Below are 20,365 nucleotides of genomic sequence, written 5' to 3' on the forward strand. Positions count from 1 at the left end.
TCTTCCCCACGGCTGGGGGGTGCCCTACAGCGGCTTCGACCGCAGCCCCCGGCGGCGGCACGGCGCAGTCGGAGGCGCGGGGCGGGGGCCGGAGGGGCGGGAAGGGCCGCCAGCGCCGGCGGGGAGGCCGCGGGCAGGTGGCGGCGGCGGGGCCGGGCGGCCGCGACCCGGAGGCAGGAAGCGGCGGCGGGGCGGAGCGCGGCGCAGCGGGCCGGCCGCCGAGCAGCCAGGGCCGCGGGCGCCCCGCCCGGGCTGGTATGCGGCCGAGAGTGACGCGGGAGGCGGGGTCACGTGACGCCCGTGGAATGCCAACAATGTAGCGAATGTCCCACTTGGGTCTGCGCGCTGGAACCTCGGCGTGAGCGCCCCGGGAAGATGGAGCAGCCGCCGCCCGCGCCGCGGCCGCCCGGGGCTCCCCCGTCCCCGCGGGGCCAACGGCAGCTCCAGCCACCGGCGCCCGGTCCCGCGGCGCGCGAGGCCCCGGAGCCACGGGCGAGGACGCCCCGGAGGGTGTAGACCGCGCCCCAGGAGGTGAAGGGGCAGGGGCGGGGGGCGCGCGGCTAGGGGCGGCGGCGGCGGCGGGGCGGCTGGAAGTTTCCGCGCGCCCGCGGGGCCCGGGGGCTCCCCGCGCCCGCCCTCGGGCGGCTGCGGGCCGCGGCTCCGGGAGGGGCGCCCGACTCGGCGGGGCGGCGGGGGCGGGGAGCCGGGCGGCCGAGGAAGTTTGTCCCGAGCGGAGCGCGGCGCCCTGCCCCCACGGCCCCCGCCCGGAGCCGCCTCCGCTGGCGGCGCGTCGTCGCGGGCCGTCCGGCGTCCGCGGGGCCGGGAAGTTGGGAGCGAGCGCCCGGCCGGCGGGGCTGCGCCGCTTTGTTGTGCGCCGGGCGGCGGCGGCCGGGCTCCCCGGCGGGGCAGCGGCGGCCTGGCCGGGGGCGGCGAGCGGGGCGGCCCGAGGGGGCTGTCCGCGCCGCGGGCGCCCCGCCTCCACGGGCCGGCGGAGCCGGGCTTTTCCCCGCCGAGGCCGGGCCGGGCCGGGCGCGCGGCCCGACAGCGCCGGGATCCCGCGGCCGCCGCACCGCCGTCTACGCGGGCCGCGCCGTCCGTCCCCGCACAGGCCTCGGCGCCGTGGCCTCGCGGGCCGTGCGCCCGTCCCCCGCCCCCCACCCGCCCCCCGGCGCCGCCCGGCCGGCGCTCGCCGCCACCTCGCCGGCTGCCCCTCCCGGCCCTCGCGGGTCGCAGCCCGGGCTTCGGGGGCGCTGTCGCGGCCGAGAGCGCGGCGGCCGTTGCGTAACACGCCTGTGCTGCGCCCGGGCTCAGCCGGCTTTCTGATGCAACCGCACGTGCAGCGGGCGCCCCGCGGACCCCGGGCGCGCCCTGCGGGGCTGCCCTCGCCGCCCGGGGAGGGGCGGCTCCCCCGGGGGCAGCGCGGCGCGGGCCGGGCGGGACGGCAGCCGGGAGCCGACCTGGCGCGCGTCGCGGCCGCGTCCCCGGTGCCCCAGGGGCGGGGGAGGGCGGCCCGCGGAGGGGGTGAGACTCACCTGACGGCGGGGGTGCGGGGCTGAGCCCTTCCGATGGGAAGTGGCTGTTTTTCCCTTGCGAGCGTGACCGGGAAGGGACGCTTCACGTGCGGCGTTGTTAGGGCGAAATGTTAAGCGACAACTTTGACATGTTCGCGCGTGTGTAGGGTGTCAGTGAGCGTGCTCGTAAGTCATCTAGACTTTTAACAATTGTTGAGTGCCGCTGCGAAGCCAGAGGCTGTAAGTCTGGCAGATAAAACTTCAGCGGCCGAAGAACTCTCTTCCCAAAGTATTCGGCAAATGCATTTTTACAGGACTGTTTGGCCCCATATTACAAAGAAACTTAACTATACCGAAATTTGAATGGAAAGTCCCAGGACGTGTGTTGTGTTGTCGTGTGTTTGGTTTAAACTTAAAGTTAGTAGATGGGGGGCCTTCCTTTAATAATGGAGAAAGCAACTCGTGGCTTACTGTTAGGAAGTTTGTGCTAAGGGAGTCTTGCTCCATATATTCAGTTGAATCTCAGCGTGAATCTCTCCATGACGGATCACCACTTTTGAGGGCTAAACCAAGGACTAAGAGACTTTGTATCTTTCAAAGTCTCTTTTTTTTCTTTAGCAGCTGTTGTACTAAGGTAGTAACAACAATCCTAGAAAATAAGAATGCAGAGACTGTTTAAGAAAGTCTGTTTTAAATTACAATTAACAAGACACGACGTTATTCAGCATCTCATAAAATTTGGTCTCATTATCCAGGCATATAGAACACTGTTTAATGAATGCACCAGCATTCTTTTGAAATTAAAATTGCTGAACATTTAATAAATCTCCAAATGTCAAGCAATTGAAAATAGTATCTGCAGAAGACATCATGCAGAATTATTAAGGTGAATTACTAGAGTCATGGAATTTTAGAATTGGAAAGGATTCTACCAGCCTCTGCATCTGGTTGGAAATAGTTTTGACCTAAGTGTAAATTGGAACTGTACATATTTCTTTCCTTAGCAAATCACAGGGTTGATGGGAGGGACTTTCCTTTGGTGGGAGGGGAATGTTTTTACAATAAGATGACTTGTTATTTTAAATGCTGTGTTGTAAATAGCCAGCCCTAGGCTCCTAAATCCCACTGTTTTGGGGGGGGGGGGGTTGAAGCTGATAAATTCACCATAAGTACAGGGAAGGATTTGGAAAGCTTCTGGGGATGGGGGGGTTGGAGGGGTTCTGCTTTGTTTTGGAAAAATCAGACCAGCACAGTTTTTGAAAAGCTGTTTTTCTAAAAAAAACTTTTTAATGTTTTTACTTATTTCTGAGAGAGAGAGAGAGACAGCGTGAACAGGGGAGGGTCAGAGAGAGAGGGAGACACAGAATCTGAAACAGGCTCCAGGCTCTGAGCTGTCAGCACAGAGCCGATGCGGGGCTCAAACCCACAAACCGAACCGTGAGATCATGACCTGAGCCGAAGTCTGACGCTTAACCGACTGAGCCACATAGGTGCCCCTAAAAAGCTGTTTTTGTATTTTATTTCATGGTGATAATGTAAGACTTCTAAACAGTATTCCTTACTGACTTCTAAAAAATGGCTTGAAGAAATACAGAAGAAAACTCAGTGCATTTAATTTGTCTTGATTGTAAATCTGCTCAAACAGGAGGAAAATATCATCAGCAGAATGAAGGGGTTGGGCTTGATAATGCCGAAGTGACTGACTTCCAGCTCAAAAAATTCTCTGAATCTCCTTACTTAAAAAAAACAAAAACAAAACCGAGTGCTTAGTAATTCCTCTGGACATTTCTGGGCTCCGTGGCACAAGTCCAGGCACCACTGCTGTACGTTGGAAGGGTGATGCCCTATGCAGCAGGCTCTATCCCACAGAGCACCTCTCAAGGGCTCCTGGTGGGGCGCCTGCGCGGCTCAGTCGGTTAAGCATCCGACTTCGGCTCAGGTCATGGTCTCACGGTTCGTGGGTTCGAGCCCTGCGTCAGGCTCTGTGCTGACAGCTCAGAGCCTGGAGCCTGTTTCGGAGTCTGTGTCTCCCTCTCTCTCTGCTCCTCCTTTGCTCATGCACTCTCTCAAAAATAAATAAACATAAAAAAAAAAAAGAAGGTCTCCTGGTATTTGACGGTAGATAGCCCTGCTTGGACCACCAGTTTCACTAAGTGTTAGCTGTTCTCTCCGTAATTTTTTAAGGCAAATGTTACTCGATTTGTTGTTTCATTTTGGAAGTATTATTCAAAGAAGTTAACATTGGAAAGAAAGATTATGTGGGTAATACTAAAATTAGGGCAGAAACTTAACATTGCTTAATGTTTGCCATTCACAACATGAAAACAAAACTTCATGTTGCTTACCCGGATGGTGACAAGTCGTTTTTTAAGTTAATTAAATACTTGTTCATGTGCTAATATTTGACATTCATAGGGATTTTTCTGGAGGACAAGTGAAAAATCATGTGTTTTGTAGCAGTGGTTTAAATTTATTGTCAGCAAACTGTTGTTATATTGTGGCATAGGGTAGATTCTGCAGCCTCTAAATTAGCAAGGATGGCAAAGATCTTTATGAATGTAAGTTGGCTTTCTTTAAAAATTTTTTTAAACGTTTATTCATTTTTGAGAGAGAGAGATAGAGTGCGAGTGGGGGAAGGGCAGAGAGAGAGGGAGACACAGAATCTCAAGCAGGCTCCAGGCTCTGAGCTGTCGCAGGGCTCGAACCCACGGAGTGGTGAGATCATGACCTGAGCCGAAGTCAGATGCTTAATTGACTGAGCCACCCGGGCGCCACTGTGAGTTGGCTTTTGAATGGAGCGGGCCTCTGGAGTATTGGCCTCCCTGCCTCCCGGCAGTTTTCCTGATGAGGAATGCTAAGGACCAGCAGGCTCCATTACTAATTAACACCATCCTACCTCAGGAGCCTCACTCCTGTGTTCTCACTAGATGTACCCAGACAGTACTGCCCCTCCCCAACATTATCTGCCTGTTCATCTTTCTCTTGTGCGTTTGAGACTTTTCACAGGAAGTTCCAGACTCTAAGAAAAGCTTCACACTTCCTTCATCACATCATGGCCCTTTAGCCTTTCCAGTGTTGGTGAACCGATCCTTTCTCTAATAGACTTTCCCCAAATAGGCGCATGGACTGGGATTCTTTGCACCGTCACAGTATTACCTCTGTCCACAGTGGGGGCTCTCAAATGGGATGGCCATCCTGACTCCCTAGCTGGTGCATGTCCGAAATTTGGAGGGGCAGGACGCAGGGCTTCCTCAAAGATGGAAAACCCTTGCTCGCGTACAGAATTGAAGATGAGCCCCGTCCTGTACAGTTACTTGCGGTTAGGAGTGCTGCAAATAATGGATGATACATCTACCGACAGCCTGATCCCTCCGTGTGCTGATCTTGAGTACAGACTTCTGTGGTTCCATTTGTTTTATGCCTTTGTTCGTAAGCACGTGTATCCTACAGAAATCGGGCTCAGAACCATAGAGAGTGTGATGCTATGGCTTATTTAGAGGTGGGACCTTGCTCTCCCTGGGTGAGACCTCATAACACCCAGCAAAGCTTTGGGCACACACACGGCACTTCTAAACCCACTGCAACCTTGCGGTTGCACCGTTTTTGGGGGAGTTTTCCTGGCTCCCCAGAGGAAGGTAATCATTGACTTCCTTCAAGACCCTCAGGATGAGGGGCAGCCCCTGTGTGCGGTTTCCTGGCCTCGACAGAACGGAGAGGTCCGTCAGCCTGGTGGTTTGTGATTCTGACATTCGGCATCTGGCCGGAGGCCTGGCCTGGCTGCCTGATTGAGTTTCAGCTTTGCTAGGTAATTATAGGAAGGATATGATTTCAATAATAACTGGAATTTTAGGCCCAAGAAATACCGTTTTTGAAAAAAAAAATGTCAATGTTTATCATTAGCGTGGGTTCCGAGAGACATGGGTTTGGTTGGTTCTGTGGTTGGTCCTTGATGTGTGGTAAGCAACCAGTGTGGGTTCATGAAGCACAAAGTCAGAATAAAAGCTCATGAACGTCGGATAGCGCTGTCCAGGACTGGAATTGGGTTTGATAGCACCAAATTAATAGATGCTTTGAATATTGCGCTTAACGTTTTTCCATGACCACCTGTACTGAAGTAGCCGTCTCAGCTCCGGGTGTGAAAATGAGGTGTTTTTGTTTAGTGAGTTGTGTTACAGTTTTAAAATTCTGGCGTCTTATAGTTTCTTTTAAAGTATATTTAAATCGGCTGATGATCCCAAACACATTTCTGAAACTAGATTTACTTTGCTTGGCATTTTAAAACCCACAGCCGCGAGGCCTTAGGGTCATTGTTAGGAAATTCTTTTTTTTTTTTTTTTTTAAATATTTTTATTTATTTCTAGGAGAGAGAGAGAGAGACAGTGTGAGCAGGGGATGGTCAGAGAGAGGGAGACACAGACTGAAACAGGCTCCAGGCTCTGAGCTGGCAGTCAGCACAGAGCCCGACGCGGGGCTCGAACCCACGAACCGCGAGATCATGACCTAAGCGAAAGTCGGACGCTTAACCGACTAAGCCACCCAGGCGCCCCCATTGTTAGGAAATTCTTGATGAAAAGAGCTTATTAAAACGATATGGGGGTGTGTCAGAGGGGCTAACTTCCAGCTGCAATCTCAGTTTCGTGAGTATTCTCATGAAAAATTCTCTCACAAGTTCATGATTTGGCCATGAAATCAACTGTCTTCAAACTAACACCTAAAATTCAAGGTCTCAGGCTGAGAAAATACTTTCGTTCTGTGCGAGACTGAAGGAAAGTTTCATGCTTTCCAGATTGTTCAGGCAGGAACACCGGTTACCCAGAGGTGCTGTTTTACATACTGGCTTGCAGAGACAGGACAGGGCCCATGATGGTCGCAGGGCCAGCGCTGGCCGTGACTGTGGTGGGGGGTGGAAGGAACCTGGGGAGAGGACGTGTGGACCTCCTCCTGCCCCAGGGCCGGGGCGGGTTTGTGGGGTGCTACCCAATCATTCTTTCAACTTCTCTGTATTTTGAAAATTGTCATAATATAATGTAGGGGGCAAACAAAAGGAAAAGAAACCAAGAGCTCTGACAGGTTCGGTGTGAGGCTCATCCACGTGGCATTTCTTGGCTCGTGAATAAATACAGACAGCAACACAGAGACGCGCTCTCACTGTGCTGGTCGGCTCTCTTGCAGTGGGACACACAAGCCTTAAAATTCCCAACTACTGGGGCGCCTGGGGGGCTCAGTCAGTTGAGTGTCCAACTTTGGCTCAGGTCATCGGGGTTTGAGCCCCACGTCGGGCTCTGTGCTGACAGCTCAGGGCCTGGAGCCTGCTTCAGATTCTGTGTCTCCCTCTCTCTCTGCCCCTCCCCCGCTCATGCTCTGTCTTTCTCTGTCTCTCGCTCAAATAAATAAACATTTTTAAAAAATTCAAAAGAAAACAACTCCCCAGTATCTGAGGAGCACGGCTCTGCGGAGGCTGTTCTGGTCGTGTGTCTCCGCGTCCTGGCCGTGGGGGCGACGGCGGGCTTGGGCGGGCACGTGTGACTTCGCTCCCGGAGGGGACTTTGCCCGACTGTCTGCACCCCGAGCCGAGCTCCCGTGTCTGCATGTGTAGCCGTGTTTAGAAAGGGAACCATTATTCAAACGCTAGTTAGCTAAACATGAATAGATGATTTTTTCCCCATTTTCTATGAAGGTGAAGTTTACATAATGTTTATGGGTTTAACCACTCACGAGTGCATAATTCAGCTGCGGTAAGTACATGCACATCGTTCGTGGAATCGTCCCCTCAGTGTGTACCGAGAGCTTTTTCATCATCTGTGCAGAATCTCCGTATCCACGAAACACTAGTCCCCGTGGCCCTGGTCATCTGCATTTCTGCTTGGTCTCTCAGGCCTCCTGTAAGCAGGACCCCGCAGTATTTGTGCTCTCGTGTCTGGCTTATTAATTACACTTAGCGTAACGTTTTCAAGGTCCATTCATATTGTGGCCCGTGTCGGAGTTTCACTCCTGTGTTTGGCAGGCTGACGGACTGTAGTTATGCGGCTTTTATCTTCCTTACGTGTGAGCTTTACCCAGGGACCGTCCGTCTGGGCCACGTCCTGGCACCGCACAGCACTGTGGCGGGTGCCCCCACCCCACGGAGCCTGCCCTGGAGGTGATGCAGGAGGGGTCTGCATCCTAGGCTATGACAGTGCCGGGGGGAGGGGGGGTTGGCTGTGAGTGCACAGCAGGAGCGCTGAGATTGGCTGGGCAGGAAGGTCCTTCTGCGGAGGGGTTTTTAGGCTGAGAATTCTAGGAGGCAGAAGTGAGTCAGGCCGGGAATGGTATTTGTCCCTAGCAGAGAGTTCCAGGGAAGAATTTATTGCTTTTGACTTGCCCAGAGTCACGCAGATTGAGCCCGATGCTGGCGGTTGGGAAGCGGTCAGCTCCTTGAAGGCCAAGTTCTGCTCAGAACCGAACATCCTGGGCCTGGCTGGCGGCACGTGTTTTAAACATTAAGTCAAATGACTTAAGGTTTTCTCTCTGTGCTTCTTTTTTCTTTAAAAGGGAAGATACTTTAACCTCTTCAGCGTGGGTATCGAATACTTAAAGAGGAGTCACTTGGAGTGAGCGGGAAGTACGTATGTTTCTACATCAGTTTGGTACCTTTTCCACTAAGCCCCCCTGAAGCTTGCCCTGGGCATGTTTCTTGACGTGATTGAAGCCTTTTTTTTTTTTTTTTTTTTTTTTTTACTGAATCTGAGTCCTGGACTTACTAGCAGTTCTAATAATCGGCCAGTGTGTTGTGCCTCACAGACCAGAGTGATCTCACATGCGTTTCACCTGCGATGTTAAGCGGCCCTGGCAGGGAGACAGAGGAAGGCTTGTTACCTGGCAGGAAATTGGGGCTCCGAGTGGGGAAGGGCCTGCCCAGATCACACGGAGCTCGGTGCCAGGGCTGGGGGCGGAAGCTGGGCTGCTCACCTCCAGCTGCTTTTTCCTTTGCCCCGAATGGCGAGTGGCGGTCTTCTGAACCAGCCTCCACAGACGTGTCCTCACCTCCCACGAGCTGCCCTCCGGCAGCCCCGCCAAGGCAGCTTTCCCGGCGGTGCGCGCTGTCCACGGGGCGTCGTGGCTCAGAGACCCGTCGTGCCACCAGCCCTGCTTTCCAGACTGAAAGCCCGGCCTCCTCTCCAACCAGCCCCGTAGGGCACATCGGGCCCTCACAGGTTCTAGTGCTTCGATGCTGTGCGTCCACGCACCTCTCTCTGTGCCCCGGCTGCCACTCTGTTTCGGATCCCCATAATTCCTCGGGCAGACTTTTATTGGCACATTATGTAAGTAACTAATTCCCCGTCTGTCTCCCATCTAAAACTCTGAGCTCCGTAAAGTCAGAGGCTGTCATTGTTTCCTGCCTCCCCAAGACCCAGTAATAGGCCCCCTTGTATGTGTGTTCACGTTGTGAACTGTTCTGGGCCTTACACGCCTCACATCCCAGAAATGCTCACTCCTCTGAGGGCCTATGCAGCCTGCGCGGAGACTCTGGGCCACCACGGAACACGGAGCCGCAGCAGAGCGTCGCGGCCCCACATAGAGACACGTGGCCTGCGTGACCTGTTCTGGAGAGTACGTGTGGTTAGGCGTCTCCTCCATCACCAGCCTCGAAGTCCAGTTCCCACCCTCCTGTGGCTTTACCTGACCCCACCACCTGCCCCCTGGGGTGTGTGCTAGGCCGTGACACGGGACGTGGCATCGGTATGCCTAACAGTGGCCCAGGGAAGCTCCGGGGCAGGAGTTGCTCATGTACAATAATACAGTAGCGAGCACTTTACTTGACAAAAGGGTGTCTTTTTATAGGCCCGCAAAGGTGCCGCAGAACCACCAAGGCCCCGCCGGTAACTGCACGGAGTTTGGGCACGGCGGTGGAGGCCGTGTCCTGCAGCGACCCCTGAGCCCTCGACGCCAGCTCTGGGCTGGGGGCCGCGTGGGGCAGCAGGTCCGCAGCCGCTCCAGACCGGGAAGGACGCGGGTCCTTTGGTGGCACGACAGACAGACGGCGGCGGCCGCGGGTGGAGACGCAGCGGGGAGGGCACTGGGCACCCCGGCTGCCACCGTGTGTGCGGGTAACCGCACGGTGTGGCCCCGAGTAAGCCGGGCCCCAGAGGACAGACCGTGTCGTGCCGTGGGCATGGACTTCAGGCCGATCCTGGCGGTGGAGGCGGGGACGGTGGGCCCCCCCCCCAACAAGCGTGGTCCCTGGGGGGCTGGGGCTTCTGGAGTCGTAACCACCCCGCTCCGTGATCTAGAGGCGGTTTCTCAGGGCGCGTTCTCTGCGGACATTCATTGATCCCTGTGATTTGTTCGCCTTGAGAAGCGTGTTAGACTTTACCCCCGCCCCCAGAGCCTCATCTCTTCCCCAGTTCGCAGCAGCTTTCCATTTGTATTTTTTTCAGTTTATTATTTTGAGAGAGAGAGAGAGAGTGGGGGGAGGCGGGGGGTGGGGTGGGAGAGAGGATCTCAAGCAGGCCCTACAGTGTCAGCACAGAGCCTGACAGGGGGCTCAGTCCCACAAACCACGAGGTCATGACCTGGAATCAAGAGCTGGATGCTTAGCCGACTGCGCCCCGGAGCCCCAGCTCTCCATTTCCAGAGTTCATTCCGGAGAGAGCTGTAAGGGCCGCCTCCGCCCGGCCGCCTCCGCTCCCGCCGCTGCTGCGGGCGGCACCCGCGTCCTCAGCGCCCTGGGCCCGCCCTTCCCCGCGCCGGGTGCTGCCGCGCTCACTAGACAGGTGAATGCCGCACCTGCTGGTGGCTGCTTTGGGCCCGACGCCTGGCCCAGGCGCGGCCTGCCCCCCCCCCCCCCCCAGGAGCGCAGACAAAGACCGAGTCGTGAAGCGCCTTCACGTGCGGCCCGGCGCACCCCCAGGCCTCCCGCCTCCTCCCGGAAGAAGCCTTCACCACAGAGACGGGGTGAGGGGTGGGGCCTGCAGACTTCCGGTCCGCTCCTTTGCAGGTGCTGTTCCCTCCGGCCGGAGTTCCCCGGCCCTCACGTCCAGTTTTCTCTACCTCCGAGCTTCCCCTGGCTTTCTCCTTTGTTCGCCCGGTTCTTAGATGCCCTCTGTTTTCCCCTTTGGGGCGTCTCTTGTCTGAAGCTGTTGGGCCGCCTCGCCCTCGCCTTGCCGAAGGCGGAGTTTTGTTCTCGTTTGTCCTAACGGTGCCTGACACTTAGCACGCTTTCGACGAGTGTTTGCCAGGCGGTCAGCGGGTGGATGGGGCATAGACGAGTAGATGGTAGAGGAAGGTTGAATACATTTTGAGTGCGAAGAAACCCTCCCTGATTATTTACTGTGAGAAGCTAGTATGTTTTATGTCCTCTGTATTTTCCTTTTCAAAGAAAGGGCAAAAAGACCCTAAAGATTGGAAACAAAGGGCTTTGTGTGGATTCCCACAGGAAAAGGGCCACGGCTCCTGCCTGTTTGCAGACACGCCGCGTCACTGGGCTCCTCCGTACGTGCTTGGCAGCTCCCTGAGTATCTCTCTGTTTTTGCTGGAACGGGAACTCACGGTTTCAGAAGGTTAGGTATTTCAAAACAGATGCTCAGACCACGAAGTCACTGAAAAGATGTGGTTGCAATATGCCCCATTTTACACCAATTAAGCAGAGCTCTGGGGTTCTGGCCCCCGGCCAGCTCGCTGCTCCAGGCCCAGGGGCATCTCGACAGTTCTTGGGACTAATTGTTCACTGTCTGCATAGTCTTAAAACAGTCATTTCAGGGACTTGACTGCGTTACATGTTGTGTATTGAAATATGAATTTCATGTTGGAAAATGTATTTAGTCTGGTTTCTTTCTAAACAGACTCTTCCCTCAGTTTCATTGAGAAAGTGATAGAACCGTTTAAGACCTTCCATTTTCCCAGCTGTAAGAAGAGAATAGTCATTTTAATGTCATTTCTTCAGGTTTACGGTCGTGTGTGGCTGTGAATAGATCTACATAAGGAAATTCACATGGACCGCGTGGGGCCGGCGCAGAGCAGATGCGGGATAAATATTAGCTCTGAGCTGCCTTCTGCGGGAAGGCGTCTGGGAGGCAGATTTCTACTCCACAGTTCTACAGTTCCTCGCTGAACAAAACCTTCAGATCCCTCTGCCCCTTCCCCTTTAAAGGGTGCTCTTTTCTGAGCGTGTTTCTCTGCCGTTTAAAATGCAAAATGCCTTTACCGTTGGCTCATCCGGTCCTACGGGAAAAGGAGCGGAACGAGTGAGGGCAGAAAGGAAGGAAAAGGGAGAGGGCCCAGCGGCTGGGCAGGCCCTCGCTCTTGCCACCGTGGGCACCTGTGCTCGGGTCATAATGACGTAAGCCGTACCACCACGAGCAGTCCACGGCACCGCCTACCGAAGGCTTAGCCTGTCACGAGTGCCACGGAGCCAGACACATACACGCTGTCCCCTAGCGCTGTCCCCCGCCCTCTTACCCAGCTGCGCGCTCTGTTTCATACGCGGGGTGGGGAGGAGAGAGTGAAAAGACTTGTCCGGGGTCCCCCAGCCGGCAGGTGACGCAGGTGACGTGCAGTAGATCCCGCTTCCAGTAGAGCTGGCTGCTAAGGGTGGGACCCGGGTTCGCTGTCTTGTTCTCTGAATGCGACAAGAAGGTTCAGTGAATTAGGCCTGGGGTAAGTGCACTTCACCCCGGAAAATGGCTTTGTGATACCTAGTTCCACACGTAGAGGCCGTTTCCATGTTGAAGCGTACAGGGCAATCTGTACGGTGACCTTCGTGACTCGGCCACCTGCTAGTACGGTCCTAGTGCATCACCCACATCCCCTTCCCTGGAAGTAGCAGTTTCTCCAAGAAAGATATTTTCATTTTGGCATTTAGGCCAAAATGCTGATGAGAAGTTGACCACTTTATAAAAAAAAAAGAAAAAAAAACCCAGGGAGTTGTTACCTTCAAAGTCTCGTAAGTCATTGTGTTAGAATTTCTTTCGTTTGCAATATATGGCACTTCGAACGTGACAAGCTTGTGGTGTCTTCCAGGAAGTCTGGGAGGGCTAGAAGGCATGGAAGGCACAGTTCAGGTGGGGGGACAGTCAGTAAAACCACAGAGATAAGCGACCAAGGGGTGGGCTACGTACGAAGTGAGTGGGTATTAGAAACAAGCCTGAAATCTAAGACCTCGCGTGGAAGGTTTAACCCTAAATACTAAAGCTGTGAATTTCAAAGTGAAATTATACTTTCACTTATTATATTATATTATATTGAAGTGTTTTAAATGAACTATGCGTGGTTAAGACCGTTCTTACTCTGAGGTGAATATTTCTAATGAGCTTCAGGAGATTTACTTTATTACAGATTACACGTTACAGGAAACATCTTGGGACAGCCCTAGATGTCATGTGCGCCGACGAGAGCTCAGAGGTATTTTTATCATTTCTGAGCTGTGATGTGTTCTTTCTTAATCCTTCCAAGTGGAATATTTTCAAGAGAATTGTCCATTTCTGAAAAGTATCGTTAGCGGTACGTGAAAACCATAAATGAATGTGTTCTCTCCCTTTTCTTTTTCAGATGGTGACGTTGATCTTCAAAATGAAGCCTCTGGAAAATTTTAGGTTCTCCACGGGAACTACAGAAATTGAAGGAAAGAAGACTTTCAAAAGGAAATTGTTTTGAAAGTATGTTTACAACTAACTGATACTGTTGACAGTTTTTATTCTTTATTCTTTTTTTTTTAATAATAAAACACTTTAAGAAGATTGTATTTATGGTAAAAGGAAACTGGACTAACAATGAGGCCAAAGACTTTTCCTGCCACGACTTATTCTGGAAATAGCCGCCAGCGACTGCAAGAGATCCGAGAGGGCTTGAAGCAGCCAGCCAAGCCTTCCGCTCAGGGGCTGCCCGTGGGACCAAACAAGGACACTTCCTTGGCCGCCAAAGTGCCAGGGGGCAAGGACGCGGCCCGGCAGCAGCAGCAGCTGAGAGCCACCCCGAAGTTTGGACCTTACCAGAAAGCTCTGCGAGAAATCAGATACTCCCTATTGCCGTTTGCTAATGAGTCGGGCACCTCCGCGGCCGCAGAAGTCAACCGGCAGATGCTGCAGGAACTGGTGAACGCAGGCTGCGACCAGGTGGGTGCGACATCCCCCCCCCCCCCCCCGGGCAGGGCAGTGACGGTGCGTAAGCCATCCGAGCACACTTGCCACAGCCAGGGATCCTGTGGTTGCCACTTGAGGCTCCGAGTTAGTTACCAAGAAAAGTGTTTCTGGTCAGAATCCAGGGCCCTCACAGCGCGCCGCTGTATTCTGTTCCACCTTCTCTCCAGAAGGGTCTCTTGACCGCGTTTCCTTGTCAGGCTTCTGAACTCTGCTGAAATTGTACCGTGTGTGTTCCCTGCTCTGTCCTTTAAAGCTGCGAAGGGCTTTCATACTTTCTTCGGGGTTTATTTGGGCCTATTCTGAACTGTCCTGGGGAAGATACTGGCTTCCCTTCACTTGTTTTTGGTTTGTGCATGTTTTACTCTGTTAAGGGGAAGGTTGATTAACACAAACTGGCTCTTCTTAGACTCTGCTTTCTCCCACGTTTTTATCATATATAGACTGTTAGAGGAGGCGTCGCCATGTTGAGGAAGTCATCAAACTGGTGGCAACGCGGTCTGACTTCTCGGTCGCTTCAGAATGAGGGACACCGTAATGGAGGTGCTACCGATCACATATAAACATATAAACATACAACTTAACAGCTGTACATTTATGGTCCTGTAGCGATGGATAGGGCTAAACCCCAGGTTGAGGGGCAGGACCACACAGGATGGAAGTAGTGTCCGACCAGGTAAAAATGTAATCGCCTTCTGAAGGGACGTCTGAAAGCTAATGCTTTGTTACCATCTGTCATCTTAAAAGTCACAGTCGCATGAAAATGGAAATAAGCTAGGTATTTTTGCGGCCTTGGAAAATTGGTAAGATTTCATGCTCAAAGCATATCAGGATGGCTTGAGCACTTGTATTTCTTAGAAATAACCTAATTACCTACTCCTGACCTCACGGTCGCAGGAAAAGGCCAACAATGCCCTCTTTTATTTCCAAAAGCAATCTCAACCTTCTTGTTGTAGGTGATTACCATCGAATTTAACTAGAGAATTTACATTTCTCAGATGATATGTTTGTGAAACTAATCGTGCTATTTTGCAGGGCCCTTCCTTGACACTTTGGGATATACTGGGATTAACTTGTGTAAAGCAAGCATTGTTGAGTTGAGAGTTGCTTTTATAAAGCACAGGATCATGAATAATGTGGTGCAGAGTGTTTTAGCGGTGGAAGCTGACAGCAAAGGCATGACCTTTCTCATTGTGAAAATATGAAGTTAAACACGCTGCCAAGTGCTATCCCCTGACAAACAGAACTTGATGGTTTTGAAAGTAGGAAGGAGCAGTCCTGGGGAAATACTAGTAGGATTGCAGAGACTTCGGAAACCCAACAGCAAAGCCTAAAATCTTCTATAAATCACTTGCAAACAAAGGAGGTAATCAGAGCAGGGTGTTCTCCGCAGTTGTGTTTTAGCTGTGATAAAAAGAAACAAGTGAAGCAAATAATCCAAAATACAGGTGGGATCTCATTATGGCAAAATCCATTAGTGATAATTACAGTGCAAGAAATAATGGAGCTGGTGCTGTATCCAAGACAGTAAAATACAAATACGGTAAAGTTAAGGATCGTGACACCAATGAAGTTCCCATCAACATTTAATTTATGTTAATTGCTAGCAGAAAAGATTCCATTTGCCACATTTAATGCTCCTGAAATAATTCAGTCACTTTAGTGTATAGTGTTGCTTTATAAAGCAAAACAGTTCTGCCTTCACCCTTACCCTTCACTCTGGACTGATTTTGGTCTGTGTACAGGGTGCATTTTGCTTTTAGAGGATTCTGGTCAGAAAGTCATTACGGGAACTGAACAGTGTGAACAGAAAGGATCAACAGGACCTCTAGAGTTCTGTGTCTTCCATGGAGCAGATTATTAGATCCAGTGTAATACGTACGGAGAGTTCCTAGTGTTGCAGCTTCTTCTTTCTCTTTTGTCTCCTACGATATTGTCTTTTAATTTAGGTTCAGTTTTGTTCTCTTGTATTTTAAGTGTCATTTTTAGCCCTAATATTAATCAGAATGGCAGTAAATTCCATGTTTTCCCGACGTCTGACACAGTTTTATATGCACCATTTTATCCATTGCGTATGCACGTGCACACATTTTTTCCCATTTTATTTGACCTGAGGCTTATTGGAAATATTTACCTGAATGTTTATAAGGGAGTGTTTTCTTTTAGGCTTTTTATTAAAACAAAATTTACATAAGAAAAGTACATGATTCCTAAGTGGGGAATTCACAGTGGGGTGAATTTTACCCAGTGAATTACACCCACGTAACCAGCATGTATTGGGTATATATTTTGAAAAATTGTTTTTTAAATCTAAGTTCTGTCTGCACCCAAAGTGGGGCTCAAACTCATGATCCCAAGATCAAGAGTCGCATGCCAGCCAGGCACTCCGGGGCATGTTTTTAATTAAAATATCTTCAAATGAAAATTCTAGAAAAAGACTAAGTATTTTCTGTGAAATGATATAGTGTATATGTCAAATGATAGTATCTAAAATATTTCATACACACATTACTAAAGTCTTATGAAATTTTCTATACAAAAAAGCCCAATAGATTAATATTCCTTATGCAAGGAGCTGTTCTTTTTTTCTTCTTCTTTTTTTTTTTTAGAGAGCACAAACAGGGGAGGGGGGGACGAGCAGGGGGAGAGAGGGGGAGGAGAAGGAGGGAATCTCAAGCTGGCTCCACGGTCAGCGCAGAGTCTGTTGACAAGGAACTTGATCCCAGGGCCCTGGGATTATATACCTGAGCTGAAATTAAGAGTCGGACGCTCAGCCGACTGAGCCACACCTTTAAATACAGATTTAAAGGGTGCCGGGGTGGCTCAGTCGGTTAAGCGTCGGCCTCCTGTGTAGCTCAGGTCATGATCCCAGGGTCTTGGGATTGAGAGCCCCTCTCCCTCTCCCTCTGCCCCTCCCCTGCTTGCACACATGTGCTCTCCTTCCCTCTCTCTCTAAAACAAGCAAATAAATTTAGATTTAAGGAATTGGAAAGATAAGTTTTTTGGTTATGAGCGTCACATTTTGTATCATTGGATACTCTTCATATCGGCAGAGGTAATAATTTAAATTTAGCATTTACTTTATCTTATAAAATTTAGGTTCGGTTTTTATTTTACTCTTAATGGTTTCAAGTGATGATATTATCAGGTTTCCCCCCTTTTTCTCCCTGACAGATTTTAGTTTTTTCTTTATTTACTTTTTAATGTTTATTTTTTTGGGGGGAGGGAGGGGCAGAGAGAAAGGGAAAGAGAGGATCCCAAGTAGGCTCTGCGCTGTCAGTTCAGAGGCTGACACAGGGCTTGATCCCACGACCGTGGGATCATGACCTGAGCCAAAATCAAGAGTCGGACACTTAACTGTCTGAGCCATCCAGGCATCCCTCCTGATGCCTTTTTAAATTTAAAATTTTTAAAAACCACTAATTTAATTTGCAGTGACAGTAATATGTGTAACATGTCTGCTTCTGAGAAGCAGACGGTGTGTGTCCTCTCACTGAATTGCGGTGGGTTAACAGGTGCAAGGGTCGGTCGGGGCCAGCTCCACACACCCAAGGCTTCTCAGGGCCCATGGGACAGAAGGAAGGCAGGGCCTTATGTTGGCAAGGTTCCCATTCAGTAGCAGCCCCCACGAAGTACCAGCTCATGTCCGCTAGAGGAAGACTTAGATGAGAACTTGCTTTCAGAGCGAGTACCAGGAAACACTTTTTGCTTCTCTGGGCATTTAGCGTGCACTCTTTCTCTGGCGGCCACCCCACGTCCGGACCTTCAGGAACCCTTGTGGATCCACTGTGAGGCCTGCCAAGTCCGTGGCAGCTTTGAAGACTCTTTTAGGGCTCTGACCTGTCAGATCTACATTCCTCTACTCCTGAATTTCTATGTTAGCATAAATTTCCTAATCCTGACTTAATCCAGTTTTTCCTCACTTGATTGTGAATGTTTCAGCGACTTAAAGCTTTATTGGAATGAAGGTAGGAAGAAACATAGACAAAGGAATTGACTTATTATACCAAATTTGGCCTAAGAAAAAAGCCCATGGTCAGGATGTATATTCGAGGGAAGTTTCCAGAGAATAATGATCACAGCACCAAATAAATCTGAGGTGATCTGGTTAATAGGAAAAGGGGGAGTGAATTTCTTTGTGTTCTCAAAGCTAAAAAGTGTAGAAAAATCATGTTTCTCAACCCGTCGTAGAAGTTCTTCCTGGACCCACGGCCTTTTACCAAAGGAGAAGCACTGCAGAGGGGTGAGACCTGGGGGGCGGGGGAGGGGGTGTCACAGAGGAAGGACAGACACTGGCGTTGGCCCCTCCCTCCTGTGACGAGTACCGCGCCGAGCACTTGCACAGCAGGTGGATGCCCAGGAGCCTGGCTTGGAGGGCCGGGCAGGTGACTGGCGCTCTCCTCCGCCCCAGCCCCAGCCCCCCAGCTCCTACTGACCTTGTGTCTGCGGAGAGGGTTGTTAGACCTGCTCATTCCACTCCCTGGAGAGGAGGGACTTGAGTGTCCCCTCAGCGTGGTCATGCAGCGCTGTCTTTAACTTGCCGTGTGTGTGTGTGGCTGGCCGTTTTCTGTGTTTGCTGAGGGCGCCCCGTCCCGGTGGGAGTCTCTGCCCTGTGACCTGGTCCTCTCCGTGTCCTTCTGTCCAGCGAGGCAGCCGCTCCTCTTGCTCCTCGGGCGGGGCCCTCGCTCAGCCCTTCCAGCCCCCAGGACCCCTGCCCGCCGCCACGGGCCCACCCATCCTCCGCGGGGACGCCCCGCTCCCCGGCCTGGCCTCCTCCGCTCGCACCTTCTGCGTCGCTGCTTCTGGGGGCTTCTCCCACGGATCTGCTGGCCGGCGCCACCGGACCCCGTCTGCCGCGGCCTGGGTTCGGGCGCCTGGTCAGGTTCAGCCCGGAGTCCCGCCGCAGGGGCGTGGCTCTCCCGCTGCGTGTGAACTTCCCGTGCCGCCCTCCGTAGTTACGCGTCGCTGAGGCACCGGGCGCTTGGCGCTTTGTGCCGCCAGGCGGTCGCGCCGTCGGTGCACTTGGCCTCTGGAGGCCGCGGCCGCGTGCGCGGGGCGAGTCTGCGCACGCGCCGTGGGCGCCCCTGGAAGGCTCTGCCGGGGCGGTTCCGGGTGCGCGCCGCGCGGAAGCCCTCGCCGACCTGTCCGAGGACGGCGGGCATCGTCCGGAACCCCCTGGATGTTGCCCTAGAGAAGTGCCAACGCTGAAGGGCTGGTGACAAGGCCTGCCCCGGGACGATTTCTCCGTAACTCCGGGGTTTTGCTAATGAAGAAGGATAGAAGGAGCTTGCATACCACGCACATTTCCTTCTCCTTCCTCTGGAAAGGGAACCCCGTCTCAGTGTGTCCGAACACCCGGCACTACCCCGAAACGTTAAGAGGAGAAGGAAAAAAGAAACAGTTAAGTTTAGGAATGCCAGTAATGTAGCAGGAAACGGTATCACAATGGCTTTTGGGTGTAGCAGTTCCTTGCTTTCCCCCTCTTTTTTTTTTTTTTTTTTTGCCTTTGCCTTTCAAATTAAATCTGGCCTTGCAAAAGACAAACTGTATACTTTATTAAAGTAGGATATTTAACAAGACAAGACACAAGCACACATACCCTCCCCCCTTCTCCCCATGCCACACAGCCCCCCCCCCCCGTTATTAAAGTAGTATGTGTTCATTGTGGAAGTCTGCAAAATATAGAAAAGTATAAAAAGAAAATAAAAATTGCTTGTAATTCTGTCGGTTTGGTTATGATCACTCTGAACATTTTGGTATAAAAGTGACCAAATTTTTTTTCTTATAAAAGGAAATTAAGGAAAGGAGGGATGTGCCAGGTGGGAAAAACAGTATTTGCAGGATGATGCCCCTTTTTCCTTTACAGAAGTATACGTGTATAATATATGTCCTTTCACTCTCCTTATCCATCGCCAAGTCCGGTCAGTTCCCGGCCAGAGTGTGCCTTGCATGTGCGAGAGACTTCCTGGCCGGTGCCAGTGCCACCTCCTGCCAGGCCGCACCTTTGCCTGATGATACTGCTGTTCCTCCCACCCTCTCCTCATCTGTTCCCTGCACAGAACCCTCCGAGCAATCATTCTAAAATGGAAAAGACCCTGTCATTTCCATCTGGAAACCTTTCCGCTGCACTTGGGATGAAGTTCCTGAGCTGCAGGTCACAGCCTCAGGTCACACCCCCTCCCCGGCGTCCCCTCAGTTGGTGCTGCGGCCCCGTAGGCTTACCGCCTTCCTCACTTCCCAGCGCGGGCCCTCTTCCACCTGGGCACTGCCTACTCCTCTTTGAAGGCTTGTCCTGCTGCCACAGATTCAGAAAAGTAATTTCTGACCCCCTAGTCTAACCCAGATCCCTCTGTTTTATTCTCTCTCGTCCCAGGAATTTCTCTTCATAGCGTTTGTCAGAGCTTGTTACTCAGTGTTTTGTTGTGTGTTTTATGTAATGTCCATTTCTCTCTTTAGATTTAAGCCCCGTTAGACAGTGGTTTTGTTCTGGTCCTCATTCTCTAGTACCTAAAACCCCAAACTCTCAAAAGCATCTGCTGTATAAGTGAAGGGATGGAGCTGATAAACGTTTCCATTTTTAATACCTGTATTGTATTCCTCTGTTCACATGGAAGTTTTATAGTTTATTGTAAATAAGTGGTGTTGAGAGGTAAACGGAAGCACTTTAAAAATTTTTTGAAGTGTATCTGAGCAACAGTGACTGGTTTCTGGTCGGCAGCAGTGAAATCAGAAGTGGTTATG

The 20,365-nt window shown here is 51.8% G+C and overlaps 1 protein-coding gene across 1 annotated transcript in view; it reads left to right on the plus strand.

Annotated features, from left to right (window-relative positions):
* The first annotated feature begins 298 nt into the window (after positions 1-298).
* LATS2 (large tumor suppressor kinase 2) overlaps positions 299-20,365 on the plus strand; it is a 69,213-nt gene continuing 49,146 nt past the window's right edge. Inside the window, exons 1-2 of the mRNA XM_039255018.1 lie at positions 299-531; positions 13,038-13,600. Coding sequence (XP_039110949.1) covers positions 13,259-13,600 — 342 coding nt within the window. The 5' untranslated portion in view covers positions 299-531; positions 13,038-13,258. The remainder of the gene's footprint in view (positions 532-13,037; positions 13,601-20,365) is intronic.

The sequence above is a fragment of the Hyaena hyaena genome, unplaced genomic scaffold (assembly GCF_003009895.1).
Source record: "Hyaena hyaena isolate Hyena2069 unplaced genomic scaffold, ASM300989v1 scaffold_11, whole genome shotgun sequence".
NCBI classification, from domain to species: Eukaryota; Metazoa; Chordata; class Mammalia; order Carnivora; family Hyaenidae; genus Hyaena; species Hyaena hyaena.